The sequence below is a fragment of the Pocillopora verrucosa genome, chromosome 9 (genome assembly GCF_036669915.1).
Source record: "Pocillopora verrucosa isolate sample1 chromosome 9, ASM3666991v2, whole genome shotgun sequence".
Lineage (NCBI taxonomy): Eukaryota > Metazoa > Cnidaria > Anthozoa > Scleractinia > Pocilloporidae > Pocillopora > Pocillopora verrucosa.
In genome coordinates, this window is record NC_089320.1 from 10,095,882 (window position 1) to 10,112,897 (window position 17,016).

The 17,016-nt window shown below is 36.5% G+C and overlaps 3 protein-coding genes across 4 annotated transcripts; 2 read left to right on the forward strand and 1 right to left on the reverse strand.

Annotated features, from left to right (window-relative positions):
- Positions 1-472: 472 nt before the first annotated feature.
- LOC131793892 (polyhomeotic-like protein 1) lies at positions 473-9,206 on the reverse strand. 2 transcript variants are annotated; one of them, XM_059111397.2, is made up of 6 exons: positions 8,909-9,206; positions 7,308-7,401; positions 6,360-6,619; positions 5,272-5,332; positions 2,412-2,526; positions 473-1,554 (listed from the first exon to the last, which is right to left on the reverse strand). In XM_059111397.2, the coding sequence occupies exons 1-6, from the start codon at positions 9,035-9,037 to the stop codon at positions 1,371-1,373; spliced, it is 843 nt and encodes a 280-aa protein (XP_058967380.1). In that variant the 5' UTR covers positions 9,038-9,206; the 3' UTR covers positions 473-1,370. The 2 variants fall into 2 exon arrangements, with proteins under 2 accessions (XP_058967380.1, XP_058967381.1); XM_059111398.2 differs by having other exon boundaries at positions 6,465-6,619; positions 8,909-9,205.
- A 227-nt stretch (positions 9,207-9,433) lies between these two features.
- Positions 9,434-12,297, forward strand: LOC131793888 (ribokinase). The gene is made up of 3 exons (XM_059111394.2): positions 9,434-9,762; positions 10,261-10,680; positions 11,225-12,297. The coding sequence occupies exons 1-3, from the start codon at positions 9,459-9,461 to the stop codon at positions 11,551-11,553; spliced, it is 1,053 nt and encodes a 350-aa protein (XP_058967377.2). The 5' UTR covers positions 9,434-9,458; the 3' UTR covers positions 11,554-12,297.
- A 782-nt stretch (positions 12,298-13,079) lies between these two features.
- On the forward strand, positions 13,080-16,861 carry LOC131793891 (inactive C-alpha-formylglycine-generating enzyme 2-like). The gene is made up of 7 exons (XM_059111396.2): positions 13,080-13,481; positions 14,112-14,156; positions 14,365-14,515; positions 15,064-15,119; positions 15,411-15,495; positions 15,844-15,991; positions 16,723-16,861. Exons 1-7 carry the CDS (start codon positions 13,137-13,139, stop codon positions 16,799-16,801), a joined length of 909 nt encoding a protein of 302 aa, XP_058967379.1. The 5' UTR covers positions 13,080-13,136; the 3' UTR covers positions 16,802-16,861.
- Positions 16,862-17,016: the final 155 nt, after the last annotated feature.

Genomic DNA, 17,016 nt, shown 5'->3' on the forward strand with positions numbered 1-17,016 from the left:
TCTTGAGTTCGCGATCATTTCCTTTATTCTCGTGACCTTAATGTTTGATTCAAATGTGATTCTGTTGGGAGAAATTTGATCATAGTGCTTATCATTCTGAGGGGTTTAAGGAATAATTTATGTTCAGCGGTATACAGTACGAAAGTCAATCAAAATACTTCGAATCAAAAGCGTCTTTTTGCCAGGACCATCTGTCAAGAAAAGAACTTTAAGTATGCACAGTGGGGGAAGAAGAAATTTATCAACCCTAAAGGCAAATTATTATTACTAAGAGCTTGGGTTTCATTCACCTAGCATGATGGAAACGAAATAACAGCCGCGAAAGTTAATCCAGTCAGAGGCATAGAACCTAAGTTATATGTTTGCAGGGTGGCGTTATGGTATTTTGCTAAATCATAACATGAATGCTAGGAGAGTGAAATACGTTTAACGAAGTTAATAGATCAAAAACTGATCCAAACTGAGAGGTTTATAATATTTTAATCGAACTTTAGGAACATATACAACAAACAGGAGAAACTACATCACCATTGAGAACGAACGATTATTAATTATTTTTTCCACTTTCTCAGTTTAAATTTTTCTCGGAAATATAGAAAGATACCATCGAAATAATTGAAAAAAAAAAAAAAAGAAATACAGAGGGTGGCCTCTTACAAAAAGGATCCTTAACAGTTTATAGTTCAATAGATAAAAACAGATTAGACACACCAACATGGTATACCCTTGGAATTACTGGGAATTAAACGAATATTTAATTTATGACCATAACTGGGGTTTTCCGAGATAATTTACATATCTACAGCTTTTCTCACATTGTTCAGTCCTATTGCTTTCTGTTTTGATGGGGGGCAACCCGGAAAGAAATGACACTGACTGGACAGTGCTGACGAGTATTCGAACGTTTATGACGACTTTTAACAAGAGGGGAGCTGGATTCTTTAACTATTCTTGTAATGCAGTCGGGAAAACTTATTTTAACACTTTTCTGTTGATATCCATACACTCCCCTTATAAATAGCAACAAATGAAATACATGTATCTTGTCGTAAACTTTCGCCTTCCTTATGGAGGAGATAGACGGGGAAGCAAGTGAGCGAGCTAGCACAAATCTGAATTATTATTGATTTGGTACTCTTAATAACCGATTGTTTTCAGCTCGAGAGCTAAAAAGTACGTCCAAATGGTTGAGACAATTAGCAAAGGATAAATGCTTGCTGTAAGCAAACAAAGCGTAACATTTTTCATTCCTTTACTAAGCGCAAGAAAACTGACACTATCCCAAAAAACCCCTTGCTCGATCCTATAAAACATCGCCTCTGAGAATCTTTTCTCAGTTAAATAAATATGTTTCGGAAATCTAATAAAAACTACTGATGTTCCTTAAGGGCTTCACGTTTCATGGCATTGACATTGGCAACAATTTTGAGCGCAGGACCCAGCTTCATGTGCATGGCGACCACCATGTGTTCCTCACGCAGGAGCATCAGCGCCTGACCGTCAATCTCTTGCGACACAAATGAGTCCGCATACTCAGAACAACCGTTCAGGGACCTTGAGAAAAATAACAACGTGCATCACAGCAAGAAAATGAAGAATCAGATAACACGGCTATGGCTTTGAAAAACTATTCAACCGCTCTAAAGTGCTCACGTGGTTAGTTTTAAGCTAAATTAGTTAAGCTCATTGAAGAACGCCAAAGTGTTGCACCATTTTGTTTCACAAGCGGTCTCATGTTTACACGGTGAATAAAGAGGGAAAGTTCCTAAAGAAACTGTGGTGTTGCGTCGATGCGGGGTTTTAAAAGATGATTTGGTGTTTCATCTGAGTTCATAACGTAAATTAGCCAACGTAAAGAGTTTCTAAAGCTGACGTTTCGAGCATTAGACCTTTGTCAAAAGTAGCGCAAGCAGACTCGTCAGGGTTTTGTCATTGAAACACGGCAACTCCGTGTTTTCGCGGCAAATCTAGTGGTGAGCGCATGCACAAATAATTGCTTCTGTCATATCCCGTCCTTATATCTAAGAATTTTTTAGTTTCCAAGTCGCTCAGAGCAACTTCTTGTGGTCTTGAAGCTTGCGTCCAAGACTAAACTTTAAAAATGGTGTCTAATTAGAGAAAATGGAGTAACAATGACTTCCAGCTTGGAAACACCATAAAAAAATCAAGTCAACAAGCAGGACACATTGCTCATTTATTTGGGTCGATCGGCTGTTGCCATTTGTCTTCTCTCTCACTGTCAACGTTTCATATGGTTTAGTCTTTGCTGGACTTTCTGACTTTAGAGTCAGTAAAACTTATCGTAAGCGATGGTAGGGCTAGTTTGGTAAAAATTAAAGTGGCGAACATTTATTACCACATCAATCAATATTTTTGTGCTAGATAATACCATTTCAACAGTTAATACTCACTTTACGAAGGCAGCCACTTCTTCTACATTCCACTTGGCGGCTTCAACATGTTCATACAACCACAGGGGTTCCACATCGCTGCGAGTCCAGTCAAAGTTTAGTGGGTGGACTGTGTCTGTTTTAATGGTAAGGGAAATGAAATGATATTAGCCCGGAACCACTAGGGACGGAATAGTTGATAATTAACACCAACCGTTGACAGTTATGAATGTAGATGACTTTTATGACATGTTAAAGAGGTCAGTACCAAAAAAAAAAAAAAAAAGACTCTCTTCAACCTTCGTGGTTCACAAGCCTTAAGTTATTTAATTTTTAATTTAATTTTTTTTCATGATGTACGCAATTTGCTCACAAATCAATTTGATTGCTCTCACTATTTTTCAAGAAGACATAATAGTATGTTTTAGCATTCCCAAACGTGCTCTAAATTCTAATTCCTTTATCAGCTGGAAACATAGACCAAACAATTATGTCTCGGTGACCCTGAGTCAGCGCAAGAAGGACAATCAAAGTATTCTTTGATGAGGTCGAAAGCATATGATCTTGACCAGGGGTTCGTTTCTCGAAAGTCCCAGTAACTTTTCAGACCCGAAGTAATATCTTTAAATCTAATTCTAAGGAAGAATTATCCATTTTTAGCTCAAAAAGCAGATAATTCTGTTTCGTGTCCTGATGTCTATTGTTTAAATTTCAAAAATTTCCATATCTTGATCTTGAACGAAAAATGGCAAACAAAAAGTACGTTTTTGGGCCCGAAAACTTACCGGGTATTTCGAGAAACGAGCCCATACACGTCACGGTTCTTTTTGACTCTTTGCCACCCACACCCATAATAATTATTTCACTCTACTTCGATCTTCTTAAATTTTTATTGAAAACTTTGTTTTTGTCGCTAATTACACTTTCATCGCAGTTATTCCGCTCGGTCGCCAATGGTTACAAGTTGATGTGACAATGGCTGACTGGGCAATTTTAATGTGGTATCCCAAAAAACTCGTCATATTAAACAAAAAGGGATATTAGTGAATAAGAAGTTGCCAAATATCGCCTTAATATATAATCTATCTCAAGCCTCAGTTATCTTAACAAAAAAATCATTTTATTGTCAATGATGGCCAAAGACGCTTTGAAAATAAAACAGCATAAAGCGTGTTCTCGTTCTTTTACACTGAAGCACTTGACAAACAAAGTATTTTAACATCATATTTGAATAATTTTCTGCGCATTTAAACTGTTTCATGTCTTCTTCTTTCCTGGTAAGACCATCTTCGGGGAGAAGGCTACTATCATTAAATAATCCGAGAGTACATTATTCACCAGTCTAAAAGTAGGACTAAAAACGGCAACGTTACACAATTTGTAGGCATTTTCGGCCTGTCTCCTTATATCGTTACATTTTAAATGGAAAATAATTAAAATCCTTTAATATGCAAGTTGACGGCTGAATTGACAAAAATCGAACAAGTAAACACTGTCAAACAGTCGGGCACACTCTTCACACACCTTCACCACCGTGACGCTAGCCGCCACAAACTAGACACAGGTTTCACTCTTGACACGAATCACGCACCCTAAGCAAATTTCAAGCCCGCCTAGCTCGCTACGGAAGGAAGTAAATCTGACCAAAGCATTTTCGTCGTTTACTTTAAATGAGGGTACAGCAAACAACTGACGTAGATAAATGGTCAAGTAATATTCACCTGTTTGATCTCCCTCTTCGGTTTTTTTCGACTCACCATCCGGGCCGTTTCGAGGAATCTCTGCTTTCGCCTTAGACTTTCGATCTGACATTTCATTTCCCATCTTTGAAATGTTACTTTTTCTTTCTTAAGTTACTTCGGTGGCTTCCTTAACCTTACAATGTACCCGTCGTTATGATATTAGGAAGCCAGGATCACAATAGTTTTATTGTAACGTTCATGAATAACTCAGACGAAACAGAGAAATGGCATTCCAACTAACATCGATACATTGCCGTGGATACGAAAAAAAAGGAGCATATTTACTAAACCATTCTCAAGTCTCAAGTTAATAGTGGAATACTGGTTATGTCATGATAGCATCGTTAAAAGCAAATTAAATCTCGTACAAGCAATAACAAATGTTTGGAGTTTCAAACAAGAATCGAAGATTATGCAAGATACCTTTTTCACAGGTTAAAATATGCGCAAAATCAATTTTTTTTAATGGAGAAAACTTGGGGAAGATGAGTATATTTTGAATCAGTACTTTTTTTGCAGCGCTGGTTGAAATAAATTCCTGATGAGTCACTAAAGAGAGCAGAGCACTTCTTACAATAATAACAACAGACTGCTAAACGGTTATGCATTCGAGAATTCACTGGGCAAATGTATCGCTGCGCAACTGTATTAATGAGCTTCACCCAGTTTCCGTTTAAATCAACACCGACACACTAAAAAATTAACAGCATTCTTAACACTCGAACACACAGAGAGCTAATTAACCGTTCCACCAACTTCGAAGGTCGAGCAATGAGAAATAAATGAAAAGCAACCGCGCGAAAACTGTGGGCGAGAAGACTAGGTAAATTCAGCGCGTTTGACCTTCGACCATGGCTGTGTTTAGTATATTCCACACAAGAGAGTGGTACACGCAGGCTAAAATCCAAAGAGATATAGCTCCATGGCTAACGCCATTGCAGAGCGTTTAAAAACATTCCTTCGCAATTTGTTTTAATTCTATTTTTCTCCAGCCAATCTGTATGGAAGGGAGTGTGCATATAGGCTACGCCATCAAGCTTTAATTAACATTAACTTGAAAAACCTCTTCAGTGACGTTCTCTAATTACACTGCGAGTGACACAAATTATTGAAAGAAAGAGGAAAAAGGCTTTACTCACCAAACTCATTTACTTGAATTGAGGCATCCACCATATATGGACCTGCCTGCTGTTCATAATACTATAAATAAAGCAGCACAGAATATCACTTATTCAAACATATTACACAGGGTAGCTGTTGTGGATAGTAACATGAACACCGTTATCAATTTTGCTTTGCAGTAAGAAAACAGGCTTCAACTTTTTTGACCTTGTCAAATTCCTTGACTTTCGCTGACTTTGTCCTAGGATTGAATCTTTTATTGAATGTTGAATCTTTTTCAAATTATGCAAAACCATCATTTGTTCAAGGAAGTTCTTTTAATCTTGTTCTCATAAAAATACTTTCAATGATAGTCTCTCTTCCCCCCTCCCCCCCCCGCCACCCCAAGAAAAAAATATTAACAAGTGCAGACCCTCAAGAAAAATCTACATATGTTTAAGGAAAGCTACTTCAGATGTATATTTTGCAGGACTGAATTGGTGAAACGATAAACATTTAACAACATATTCAACAACTTCCCTCAGAGCAAAGTAGATCTATTAACGTCAACTATAAAAGGTTCACTTGACACATGCATAAGATTGTTAAGAAGAAACTTAACCCTTTCACTCCCAAGATCTAGTTAATAATTCTCCTTACTATCTGCCATACAATTCTTATGATGTTAGTTCAGAGAATTTGGTATTGGATCAACTTTAATCCCATAATTGATAGTCTTCTCTATTCTCATCACCTGCCTGCTTGATATTGTATTGACATTGTAAGGAGAAATTCTGTCTTGGTCACTTGTGGCAGTGAAAGGGTTAAGGACTTTAAATGGCATGAGAAATTTAGACATGGTCAAGTTATTTATTAAGGAATAGTGTGACACAGAGAACATCTTTAAGGAAATTTAGTTTAGTTAATGATTCCTCATTTATGCTCTTCTCAGAGTGTGCACAGGATAGAGTTCAAATTTTTACAAGAACAATTTTTTAATGCTGCTTTGGATGCATATATTTCAATAAATTTCCTATTTGGAATGGATCTTAGCCTTAGTGACAAGGGAAGTAACAAAGTGAATGGGTGGTGAGTGATTTTGACCACAAAAATCACTTGAACTCACCATGGGTAAGGAATATGACAACTTTCTATGATCTGAGTTTGCACTGGAGTGTCGTCCACCCTGGCTACGAGCATGAAATGCTACCATTTTACGTGAGCAGCTTACACTATATCTTCTTGCACATGACGTTGAGCAGAACCTCTTTGGTCCTCGGTGATGATTCACTTCTGTGAGGCACCCGCACTGTTCACAGTGTCCAATGTTAGAATCTTCTACAAACACGTCATTAAAAGCTTCGTCATTACTTGATGGGCTCTCAGCTAAATAAAGACAAGAGGAGGAGGAAAATTTCAAGGTGATTGGTAACAGTTAACAGAATTTATTTTTTGGAAAAAAAACTGAATTTCATATAACAATTGTTAAAGTTTGCCACTGAACACTAAAAAAGTAGTCACAAGTGAATGTCTTTTTATTAGCAAAGAGGATGTAACATAACTTTGAAGTACATAAGGAAACAAGATCACTTTTAGTGTTGGGTTTACCAAAGGGTAGGGCCCAACTGCCATTTAGAAGGTATGTGTTTGAATCCTGTCCAAGCCTGAATTTTTCTAGGATTCTTTTTGGCAATTGCTTAAATTGTAGTAAACCTAGAAAGATCATTTCTTTGCTTAAAAGTGTGCTTAGGTAACAACCAAGAAATCCTAGAAACATAAGGTCAAAGAAGAGTTTAAAAAATTAGAATATTATTCTCAATGTGTGCTTTAAAAGAAATTAACATTCAATTATGAATGTTTATTTAGAAACTGTAAGGGATGCTAGGGGTTGAGGCAAAGTTTTAAAAGGAATTTAAAAAGCCAGCCTAGAAATTCTGGAGGGGCTGATTTGGGGGCTAAAACCAAAAATCTACTTTGAGAGGGATACTGATATTTCATGGAAAAATGCCATGATTGCAAAAGGGTTACAAAATATATATATTTTTCACCCAATAGACACTAAGTTTAGACATACCCTCAAATCCAGCTTCCATATCAATGTCTCCATTCTCATAATTTTGATTGCCATTCAGCTGGTTTTGATTAATTTCTTCCACGTCATCTCCAGACTAGATAGTAAGGGTGAACAGAGTTCATGTTAACAACATTGGTAATACTAAGACATTTCATCCTTATTGACCTCTAAAATACTTCTGTGGCTCTCAACTTTCAGGATCATCAGCTGGGGCGAGTATGTAGCTCACAATTTTACATGTATTGATGACGTATAACAAGACATTTTGTTAAGCTAACTAGACTACTGGTGTTAAGGTTCTAAAAGGAAGGCTGATCAGAAATTTTGGAAGCATTAAGTGGAATAGGGCTTATAGATTGGTTCTGGCCACACTCCACTGTGCAATTTTTAAATTACTTTTGATTCAGAGATCATGTGGGACTATCAATAGTGTGGACAGACTAATTTCTTGTTGTTGTTGGTCTGGTGAACTCCAAATCAATCAAACAAGGATTTTCCTGGAAAGGACAGTTGTCAATGACACTGACAAATTTTCCACAAACAACCTCTGTGTTTATTGTTTCCAGAGTCTACTGAGTAGTTACCACTGATCCCAGGTATCCTTTCAAATGGTTTAAATTTCCCCACGCCTGGTAGGCCGTTAATTTCATTCCGTGGTTTCAAAAATTTGATGATGTTAAGCAAAATGATTATTGCAAGTGAGTGGGAGAAATTTGAACCAGCAACAGCCAAAATGTGAGTGTGTGACATATGCTGCTCTAAGACAGTTGTCTTGAATTGTTCATAAGTGGCAAACTCAAGCCACATTTTCTGATACTCTATAAATTTCACATGGTGAAGAATTCTCACTGTAAAAAAGATCTTAAGCTAAATAGTGGCCACTCTTGGTTGAACAGTTTGCTATGAACTAGCTAGGGCAATGAGATCATGTTAGGTGGATTTAAATTTAGATGCCTGCATGCAAGAATGGCTTGCCAAGTGAGATGTAATTTACATCATCTGAAAGGATGTTTTGATCATTAGTATTTGACATTAGGTGGGTGTCATGTGCCCCCACTCTTCAAGCAGTTTGCTTGTTTTAACTTTTAGTTGTCATAAGTTCCTTAAAATGCTTTCTTAGTCCTGATGGTCTTTTATGATTATTTTGGTTTTGGTCTTCCTAGATGAAATGGTCTCTGTTATTACAAAATAAGATGATGCCATCATTCAAAAACTACACTGCAAGTCTATCATATCAAAGCGCCTTCAAACTTTTAATCACTTGTAAATATGTGCAAGTAATCAATGGTGTGCGTGATTTGTACTTTTTAGCACCGCAAAGTACAATTCATTGAATCAATTTTTTCAAATACGATAGATGCACAATATTAGTGGAATAGAATCAAAGAAAAGCAACCATCATATCACACGATCGTTTGGATCATTACCCTCTAAAAGAACTTGTGCAATCGGCAGACAGTTAAGATAAAATCAAGAAAACATATGTACGTATACTACAACCCTGCAGACAATGAATGTGATCATACAACACATTAGCTTCAAGACTTCACTGAACTGAAAGTCGATGTAACTCTACCTGACATGATAGAGATCGGGCTTACCGTAAAGGGATAGTTGCTTTCTTGAATGACAAATCCTTCCACAAAATGTGTTAGAATTCTCGGTGATGCACTCCGTTTAGGAACACGGCCAACTTGATCAAGGTGAAGCGTGTTCGCCACCATTTCCATAACTTTTATAAGCGCTACATATCAGGAATGCGCTCAGTTGAATAGAAATAGGGAATCAGGAACGAAATTCATCGTCAACGCAACTGTCAATATGAAAACAGACAAAGGATGTAGGTCGACAAAAGCGAAAAAACAGCAAATATGGCGACATGTGTGCATCTGAGCCTGCGGTAAAACGTGGACATAGAGAGAGTGTTTTTGTATTTACACGGGTAGGCTAGGAGCACAGATAAAATTGATCCATCTATTTCAGTTCATTTCAAATTTTCGAGTCCAAAGTGTTACTTTATGTGAAATCAATTGAATGTTTGTCTTTAAACGGTTATATCATATTGAAATATTGCTAGACATTGGAAAAATTTACATAGGTATGTAACACTCTGGGGTCCCCTGTAAGTTTGCGCATTAGCCAGCATTTAACATGGTGGACGAGACGTTCGATGTTGTTGTCGTTGGATCTTGCTTTGTAGACTTGATATGTTATGTTCCTTATTTTCCAAAATTTAAGGAGACAGTAAAAGGAAATAAATTCCAATTAGACTTTGGTGGTAAAGCAGCCAATCAATGTATTATGGCTCAGAAACTTGGAGCAAAAACAACAATGATTGCAAAGATTGGAAACGATCAATTTGGGCAAGATACGATGCAGAATTTTACGAAGTTCGGAGTGAACGTTGATTTTATTTCGGTGACTGATAAAGCAGAGACAGGTCTCACAAGCATAGGTAAGACTTTTCCTTAACTTGGATCCTTTACTTTCCATATATGCACGTGCTTAGTTAATTAACCCGTCTACATCTTATGTATTCTTTCATAGCAGCCTTGTGGTCTTAATTTGTAACAGACTGCTTTGCTCGGTAAAATATTCCATTTTTGGACAATTATTGAATTATTCACGGTACACCAGATGAAGTACAGGTTTTTTATCCTCCTAGATAGGTTAGCCAAGGTATACACGTATGTTAATTATACAAACTGCAACTTTCTTTTTCAAATCAAATCACTTTTAAGAATGTGGCTTTTGATTAGCAGAGTGATTTAACCTTCATGTCCGTATATTACGCATGGGGTATATGAAACCTTAAAAAAGTCGTATATTTTTCTCTTTTGTCTCTGTTGTGGGGTTTGAAAGGGGTGAACTATGACATAGTAATTAATTTTATTTTTCTTAAAGTGAGTTTACATTATGTATGAGAGAGTGTATCTTTTTCTCCTTTTTTCAGCTGTTAACAATGCTGGTGAGCCGGCATTTATAAGTATGGCAGGAGCAAACAGGCATCTTATAATTGAGGACATCATGGCAGCAGAAACTGTTATTAAATCTTGTCCTGTTATGGTTTGTGATAAGGGCATACCTCTAAAGATTGCAGCAGCAGCATTGAAATATGGAAAGAGTTTAGACTGTAGAACATTATTTAATCCCTCACCAAAATTAGAGTTTGTGCCAGATGATGTTTATGTGAACACTGATGTTTTAGTTCTTAACAAGGAAGAAGGTGAAAGCTTGACAAGCATTGCAGCATGTGACTTTGAAGGAGTGAAAAATATAATTTTGGAACTTCACAAGAGGGGTACTTCACATGTAGTGCTGACACTTGGATCAGAAGGAGCTATCTCCTCTGAAATGACTCTAGAGCACAAGAGTGAGTTATCTGTTTGATTTTGTGAGAAATAGAAAATAAGCTTCATTATAATCCATAATTTTGTTTGTTTCTTTGTGTGTGAGTTGTCTAAATGAATTATGTGACTGAATATGCTTCATAGCTCACAGTTTTCCTTGACCTAAACCCTCAGGAAACACTTTGCTTCTTTAAACAGATAATGTACTCAGAAAAATATCCAAGTATTTTTTCAGGCCAAATGAAGGCTACTGTTTATTTGTAACCCTATACTTTGCTTGGCCTTAAGCCTGTTTAGCTCATGATTCCAGAGAAAAAAAGGGATAGAGTAATTAAATAGATAAAACAATAGCTAAGCATCCTAAGTTAAAAGAATTGGAAAATGTTCAGGAACAAAAGATAAATCTGTAAGTAATGAAATTATTCTGATGATGGACTGAAGTGTAAAGTATTCTATGCCATAGTTGACCACTTCATACTCAACCATTCCCCACTAATTCTCAGTGAAGGAATTTGTTTATTCTCTTGATTTTCATTTTATATGCAACATGTGTACTATTATTTTCAGTTCCATTAATGATACATACCAGAGCATCAACAGTTGAAGCAGTGGATACAACTGGAGCTGGGGATGCCTTAACAGGAGCATTGGCTTTCTACTTGTCATGTTATCCTCAGCTTTCATTTTCTGAAATGGTATCAAGAGCAGTACATATTGCATCAATTACCGTAAGAGCTCATGGTGTACAGTCCAGTTATCCCACAAGAGACCAAATAGATGACTGGTTATTTGATGCTAATTCAAGAACATTTAAGGAGTTAGGCCTTGAATTATTGCACAATGAAGTTATAGAAGATAAAGATGTGGAAAAATGTGAACAGTCATCTGTATTATAAACCTAAACCTAACAGCTTAGGTTATTAAATTGCCATTGTAAACCCAACATTAACCCTTTCACTCCTGCAAGTGACCAAGAGAGAATTTCTCCTTACAATATTAATACAATATCAAGCAGGTAAGTGATGAGAATAGAGAAGAATCTCAATTATGGGATTGTTAGAGGATCCAATACCAAATTCTCTGAACTAACATCATAAGAATTGTATGGCAGATAGTAAGGAGAATTACTAATTAGATCTTGGGAATGAAAGGGTTAACTATATCACTATCTCTGACAGACTGTCATATTCTGAAAGACTGTTTGAAAAGTAAACACATAGCTAAGAAGTAAAGCATTAAGGGAGAATATGAAGTCTATGAGAAAATCCTTGAGAGTTGGGCAACGTTTTAAAAATACTCAGGAAGCTGGACAGTTTTATTGCCTTCTTATGTCCAACATAATAAAGCACATGTAATTAATTGGCCATTTTTTCAGATACAAACTGAAAATGTGTTTTCATTGAAGTTGCAGATCCAAATTTGATAACAAGTTAATTTTTAGGTGGTATTTATTGAAATTAGTAATTTTTAATTGGATATAGCAAGTAATCTTGAATTGCTTTGGTTTTGTTTTGCTCTCTTGTTGTTCCAGGAAACTTGGCAATGTGTCATTCTCTAAACCAATCGTATTTAAGACTAAAACCAATTGCATTTGTTTATTCATATTTTCCTGTTCTTCAGGCAATTTACCTTTGTTTGCTTAGACTTCTCATTGGACCCTTGTAAAACTTTTCTTTGTTCTGTAGGCCTTTAGGATGACTTTTTTATTTTTCAGCACTTGTCGAGCAGTACTTTATTGCACATGATGTATTTTTTTCCATAGTTGTTTTTCATTTTTGCCTTCAAATGTTTATGATACTCCCATACAAAATCTCTTTATGCAGTGAGGCTCAGTGAGTGCTAAGCAGATGGACAGTCACTCATTTCTGCCAACCAGCTCTTTATCTTTTGTTCCTAACTATTACCTCCATGTTGTTTTTGGTTGTTCTTGTTTCCTCTGACCTCCACACCAATGCTATTACTCCATCTTCACTCATACTCATTCTTCCTGTTTATAAACCACCCACATCCTAAAAGTAAGCTATGTGCTTTATGAAAGGGCTAAGGCTTGATACATCAGTGTCAGAATCTCTTTACAGTTGCCACTCAGTAAATAAAACCAAGTTTTCCTGTGATACCTTCTCCCTCTCCTCCATTCCCAACACAGTATCACAGTTTCTTTATAAACTTGCCCCCCAGATTCCAACCAGTGGTCAACATACTTAATATTATTTTCCCAAGATGATTAAGAAGTTGTAATTTAAGCTAGTATTCATCATTAAAAAATCCCTGTCTCATCAATTATTTTATCATTTGCTTTTCCCTTTCCATTTTATTCGTATACAACTAACAGATCTTCAGAATTTTTCACTTTTTTTGACCCGATGAGTACAGTTGATGTAGGCGAGTTCAGCGAACCCTTACTCACCCCTGCCGAAGACGTGCCTTCTACTGGCACCAGCCTCTCTGCGGCTATCACACGGAACGCCTTGTAAGAAACATGTCGGAGATGAAGACTTCAATCGCGTGGCTCTTTTTGTTACTTCTATCGGGTGGAAAAGTTTATTGTGCTGCTGGTGATGACTTTACTGAAACTGTTACTCTATCAGGTGGGAAATTTCGCATGGGTAGTTCGTCTGCTGACCCCAAACGCGGAGAACTAGCGGCCAAGAGTGTTGGGGTGAAACCATTTGTGATTGATAAGTATCCTGTAACAAACGAAAATTTTCGGAAGTTTATCCGCGCCAAGAAATTCAAGACGGAAGCAGAGAAGTTTGGGTGGAGTTTTGTGTTTCGTACTTTTGTACCGGAAAAAGTGCGATCGAAGATCACACAGTCTGTCCCGGTAAGTTCTGATTTACTCTATTTCGAAACAAGTGCTAATTGGAGAAATTTTGTACTTTCAAGAGTAAAAACTTCTGGGGGATTCTCTGGTTATAGTTTTCAGGAGCTACCCGTTTCGCTCTCTTGTCATTCTAAGTAGATGATTTTTTCTTTTCTAGTGAAACTAGTGGTCGGTCGACGAATAATTCCAAGGAGACGTTTATCTCTTTTTGTATATTTTTGTTTATTCGCGTTACTCGTACCTGCTGTCGACCAGACCGTCGACTGTTAAATTCTTTTTCCTCTGTGTATTGGTTTTGGCCTCCTTTTTTATCTTCTCGGTCCAAGAAAAATTTTGTATTGTATCCACGTTACATTGTGGCTAGATTTTATCAACATTTCTTTCTTGGGAAGAGGGAACTAAGTAAAATAAAAGAAGGACCTCGGAAGTCGAGGTAGTTTATTTTACTTAGTGTCCACATTACTTTGACAATGTTCGTAGTAAGTTTCCCAATCTCTCTTAGAAGTATCTTCTAGGTAAGTCACCTCCTTCTACAAAATGTTTTGTCTAACAGAGCCTGATTGCTGGTTGTGCCCACCCATTGAAGTACACATATACATGTTTTCCTACTCATGATAAATTTTCTTGTAGGGCGCTCCATGGTGGTTACCCGTACAGCAGGCATACTGGAGACAGGTAGGTCCATAAGATTTCTAGAGTTCTTCACTAAATATCAAACCTAATAATTCCCATAGCTAAGTTGATAAATCATTTAACCAAAAAGTCAGGGGTTTCAAAACCTCAAAATCCTTCAATCCCATTCCTGAGACAAACATTCATGACCTTTCTCTAGCTTGTAAGTGTTGGATAAGTTTGAGTGATTTGGATTTTTTTCTGTGCCTAGCCAGGAGGTCCAGGTACCTCAATTAAAGAGAAATTGTCATATCCAGCTGTTCATATAAGCTACAATGATGCTCAGGCATATTGTGAGTGGATGGGCAAGCGGCTGCCTACAGAGGCTGAGTGGGAGTTTGCTGTTAGAGGAGGCCTCAAAGGTGTGGTAAAATTAATCATAGGGATTTGTTTTCAAGAACATAGTTAAAACTGTGGTACTGTGCCAGATAAATAGCACTTTAACCACATGCACTAGCAAGTTTTGGGGTTGGTTGGGTGATGTTTGGTCAAACATTCAAAACTATACATGGTTTTGATGTAGGAAAATCACCATGGTACTGATCATCTCTGGGATTGAAATGTCTGGATTCTGATGATTTGCATGTTGCAATATCTATTGATGATTTGAATTTGTGTGTGGAGTTTTCTCAGCTTCATGTATGTTGCTTTCTGTGCAAAAAGAAAAAAAATCACATTCTTTCTTGATTAATAGTTGACTCCTTAGCAACATCCCTTGTCCTATTACTTACTAGAGACCTGAAAAAGAAGCAAAATTATTGTAATGTTGATTCTTTGCTTGGAGATGGCAGTCTCAGATTATGCATGCCACAATGGATCAGTTCCACATTTTGACAATTTGGAGAAAAAAGTTTCAATTAAATGGTTTCACTTCAATTCATTACTCATTTAGGAAATTTTTCCTTGATAGAGAAAGAGTATCCATGGGGATCAAACTTTCAAGAGGACCGCATGAACATCTGGCAGGTGCTATTACTGTCACAATTATGATGTTGGATCTCTTATGGTATTCTGTTTATTTATGCTGCAGTCAATAGCAGTTCACTGCCAGGCCTATAAAGGACATAGTGACTTGCACAGTGTGTAAAATACATTTTTTTAAAATAACTATTTCAGAACCAGACTACTTAAATTTCAAAATTGTTTGTTACTCTCACAATTAGATTATCTAGTCATATTAAGTTTGTTCAATCAACTACACAGAACTGTAAAAGTTTCATTTTAAGAATGCATGAAACATTTTCCTTTGTACTGCAGGGAGAATTTCCTGATAAAAACTCACAGGAAGATAGTCACATTGGCGTAGCTCCTGTAGATGCCTTTCCTGCACAGAACAAATTTGGTAAGTTTATACTTGCAGTGAAATAATTACTATTTCTTTTCCATACAGTTAACTGTCTGTGAAAATTGTATAGAAGTGGCTGAAAGCTGTTTTAGATGCAGTTTACATCAATGCACTAACAAAAGTACCAATATTTTTTCTTACCAATTGTCAGAAGTTTTTTTTTTGTTACTTAAATAGTTAATAAGATAATCTTGCATTTTGCTGTTACTGCAACTTTCAAAGATGTAATCAAATTTGCAAACCTTATAATTCAATTAAATGCAAACAAAGTTTCAGTGCATGTGATACAGAGCTGAGCTGGTTAAATTGTGATTGTTCTTTATAACTACCTCACTTTTTCCATAGGAATGTATGATATGCTGGGTAATGCCTGGGAATGGGTGTCTGACAGATTTGAAGATAAAGGACAAGAGATAAAATATGTATTGAGAGGAGGATCATACATAGATACTGCAGATGGTAAACATAATCACAAAGTTACTGTCACTACAAGGTAATTACAATTTGCCTGGTTACCTCCTTTAATCTGCTGAAAATCTTTCAGTGACTTGGTTATGATTTGGGGATGACTTTGCAAAATGATCTTAGTGTAGGGATGAATTTAGAAGTAGTCAGAAGCTATTCAATACTCAAAAAGGATGGAAGAGAAAACAATGATCTGTCCTATTCAAATAAAGGGGTTACATTATTTCTGTGTTATGTAAAACTGCAGAGTAACACAATTCTTTTCATGGCTCACTGACCCCAAGATGTTATAGCCCACAGTCCCCTCCAAAATACAGCTGTTGTAAGAAAGGTTGTTGGAAAAAGGACAAAAGTGCATGCAACAATCTTAAGAGGCATTATCTGGGTATCCAATAATAATAATTCATCAAACCCTTGATGCCTCAACTTCATAGTGATGTTTTATCAGATTTCCTTGAAATCCTGAGGTCAAGTAACCTTAAACAACCCACAATACCTTTTGGGGCTATTGCATATGCTTTAATGCTGTTTTTCTGACACCTATAAACAGCTATATACATATGAAATGTATACAAAAAACAGGAGCAGATAAAAATAATTCACAAGAAAAATAGATCTCACTTTATATATTATTTATATAAAGTAAACAAAGTGTAAACTACAGTAGAAAGCCAAAGCATACCTTTACAGCTCTGGAAGATCCTTGATTTTCTTGTTGTGTTTCAATTGTACACTATTTGCTTTTTTTGTACATTCCAGGATGGGTAACACAGCAGATGCTGGCTCTGACAACATCATGTTTCGTTGTGCTCGGAGAGCTTCCAAGGATGAACTTTAATGACAAGTTTGGGGATTCAATAGACACAACCATCATGAATAGATATGTTGTTATTAGGTATTATTAAATTATTGATTAAAGAAGAAGTGATTTTTACAAAAAACAGAGATGCAACCTGTTGTATGCCTTTGTCAACCATGCTGAATATGACAAACACACTAATGTCATTAACTATCTCCATTTTGGATTTGTTGGCGTTTACATAATCATTCATG

Coding starts and splice junctions, on each gene's coding strand:
- LOC131793892 (XM_059111397.2), bottom strand. CDS start 9,037: ATGGAAATGGTGGCGAACACGCTTCACCTTGATCAAGTTGGCCGTGTT. Junction 2,527..5,271: donor AATTCAAGTAAATGAGTTTG/GTGAGTAAAGCC, acceptor CCATTAAAACAG/ACACAGTCCACCCACTAAAC. Junction 1,555..2,411: donor GAAGTGGCTGCCTTCGTAAA/GTGAGTATTAAC, acceptor ATTTTTCTCAAG/GTCCCTGAACGGTTGTTCTG.
- LOC131793891 (XM_059111396.2), top strand. CDS start 13,137: ATGTCGGAGATGAAGACTTCAATCGCGTGGCTCTTTTTGTTACTTCTA. Junction 14,516..15,063: donor TGTTAGAGGAGGCCTCAAAG/GTGTGGTAAAAT, acceptor TTTCCTTGATAG/AGAAAGAGTATCCATGGGGA. Junction 15,120..15,410: donor ACCGCATGAACATCTGGCAG/GTGCTATTACTG, acceptor TTTGTACTGCAG/GGAGAATTTCCTGATAAAAA.
- LOC131793888 (XM_059111394.2), top strand. CDS start 9,459: ATGGTGGACGAGACGTTCGATGTTGTTGTCGTTGGATCTTGCTTTGTA. Junction 9,763..10,260: donor GACAGGTCTCACAAGCATAG/GTAAGACTTTTC, acceptor TCCTTTTTTCAG/CTGTTAACAATGCTGGTGAG. Junction 10,681..11,224: donor AATGACTCTAGAGCACAAGA/GTGAGTTATCTG, acceptor TATTATTTTCAG/TTCCATTAATGATACATACC.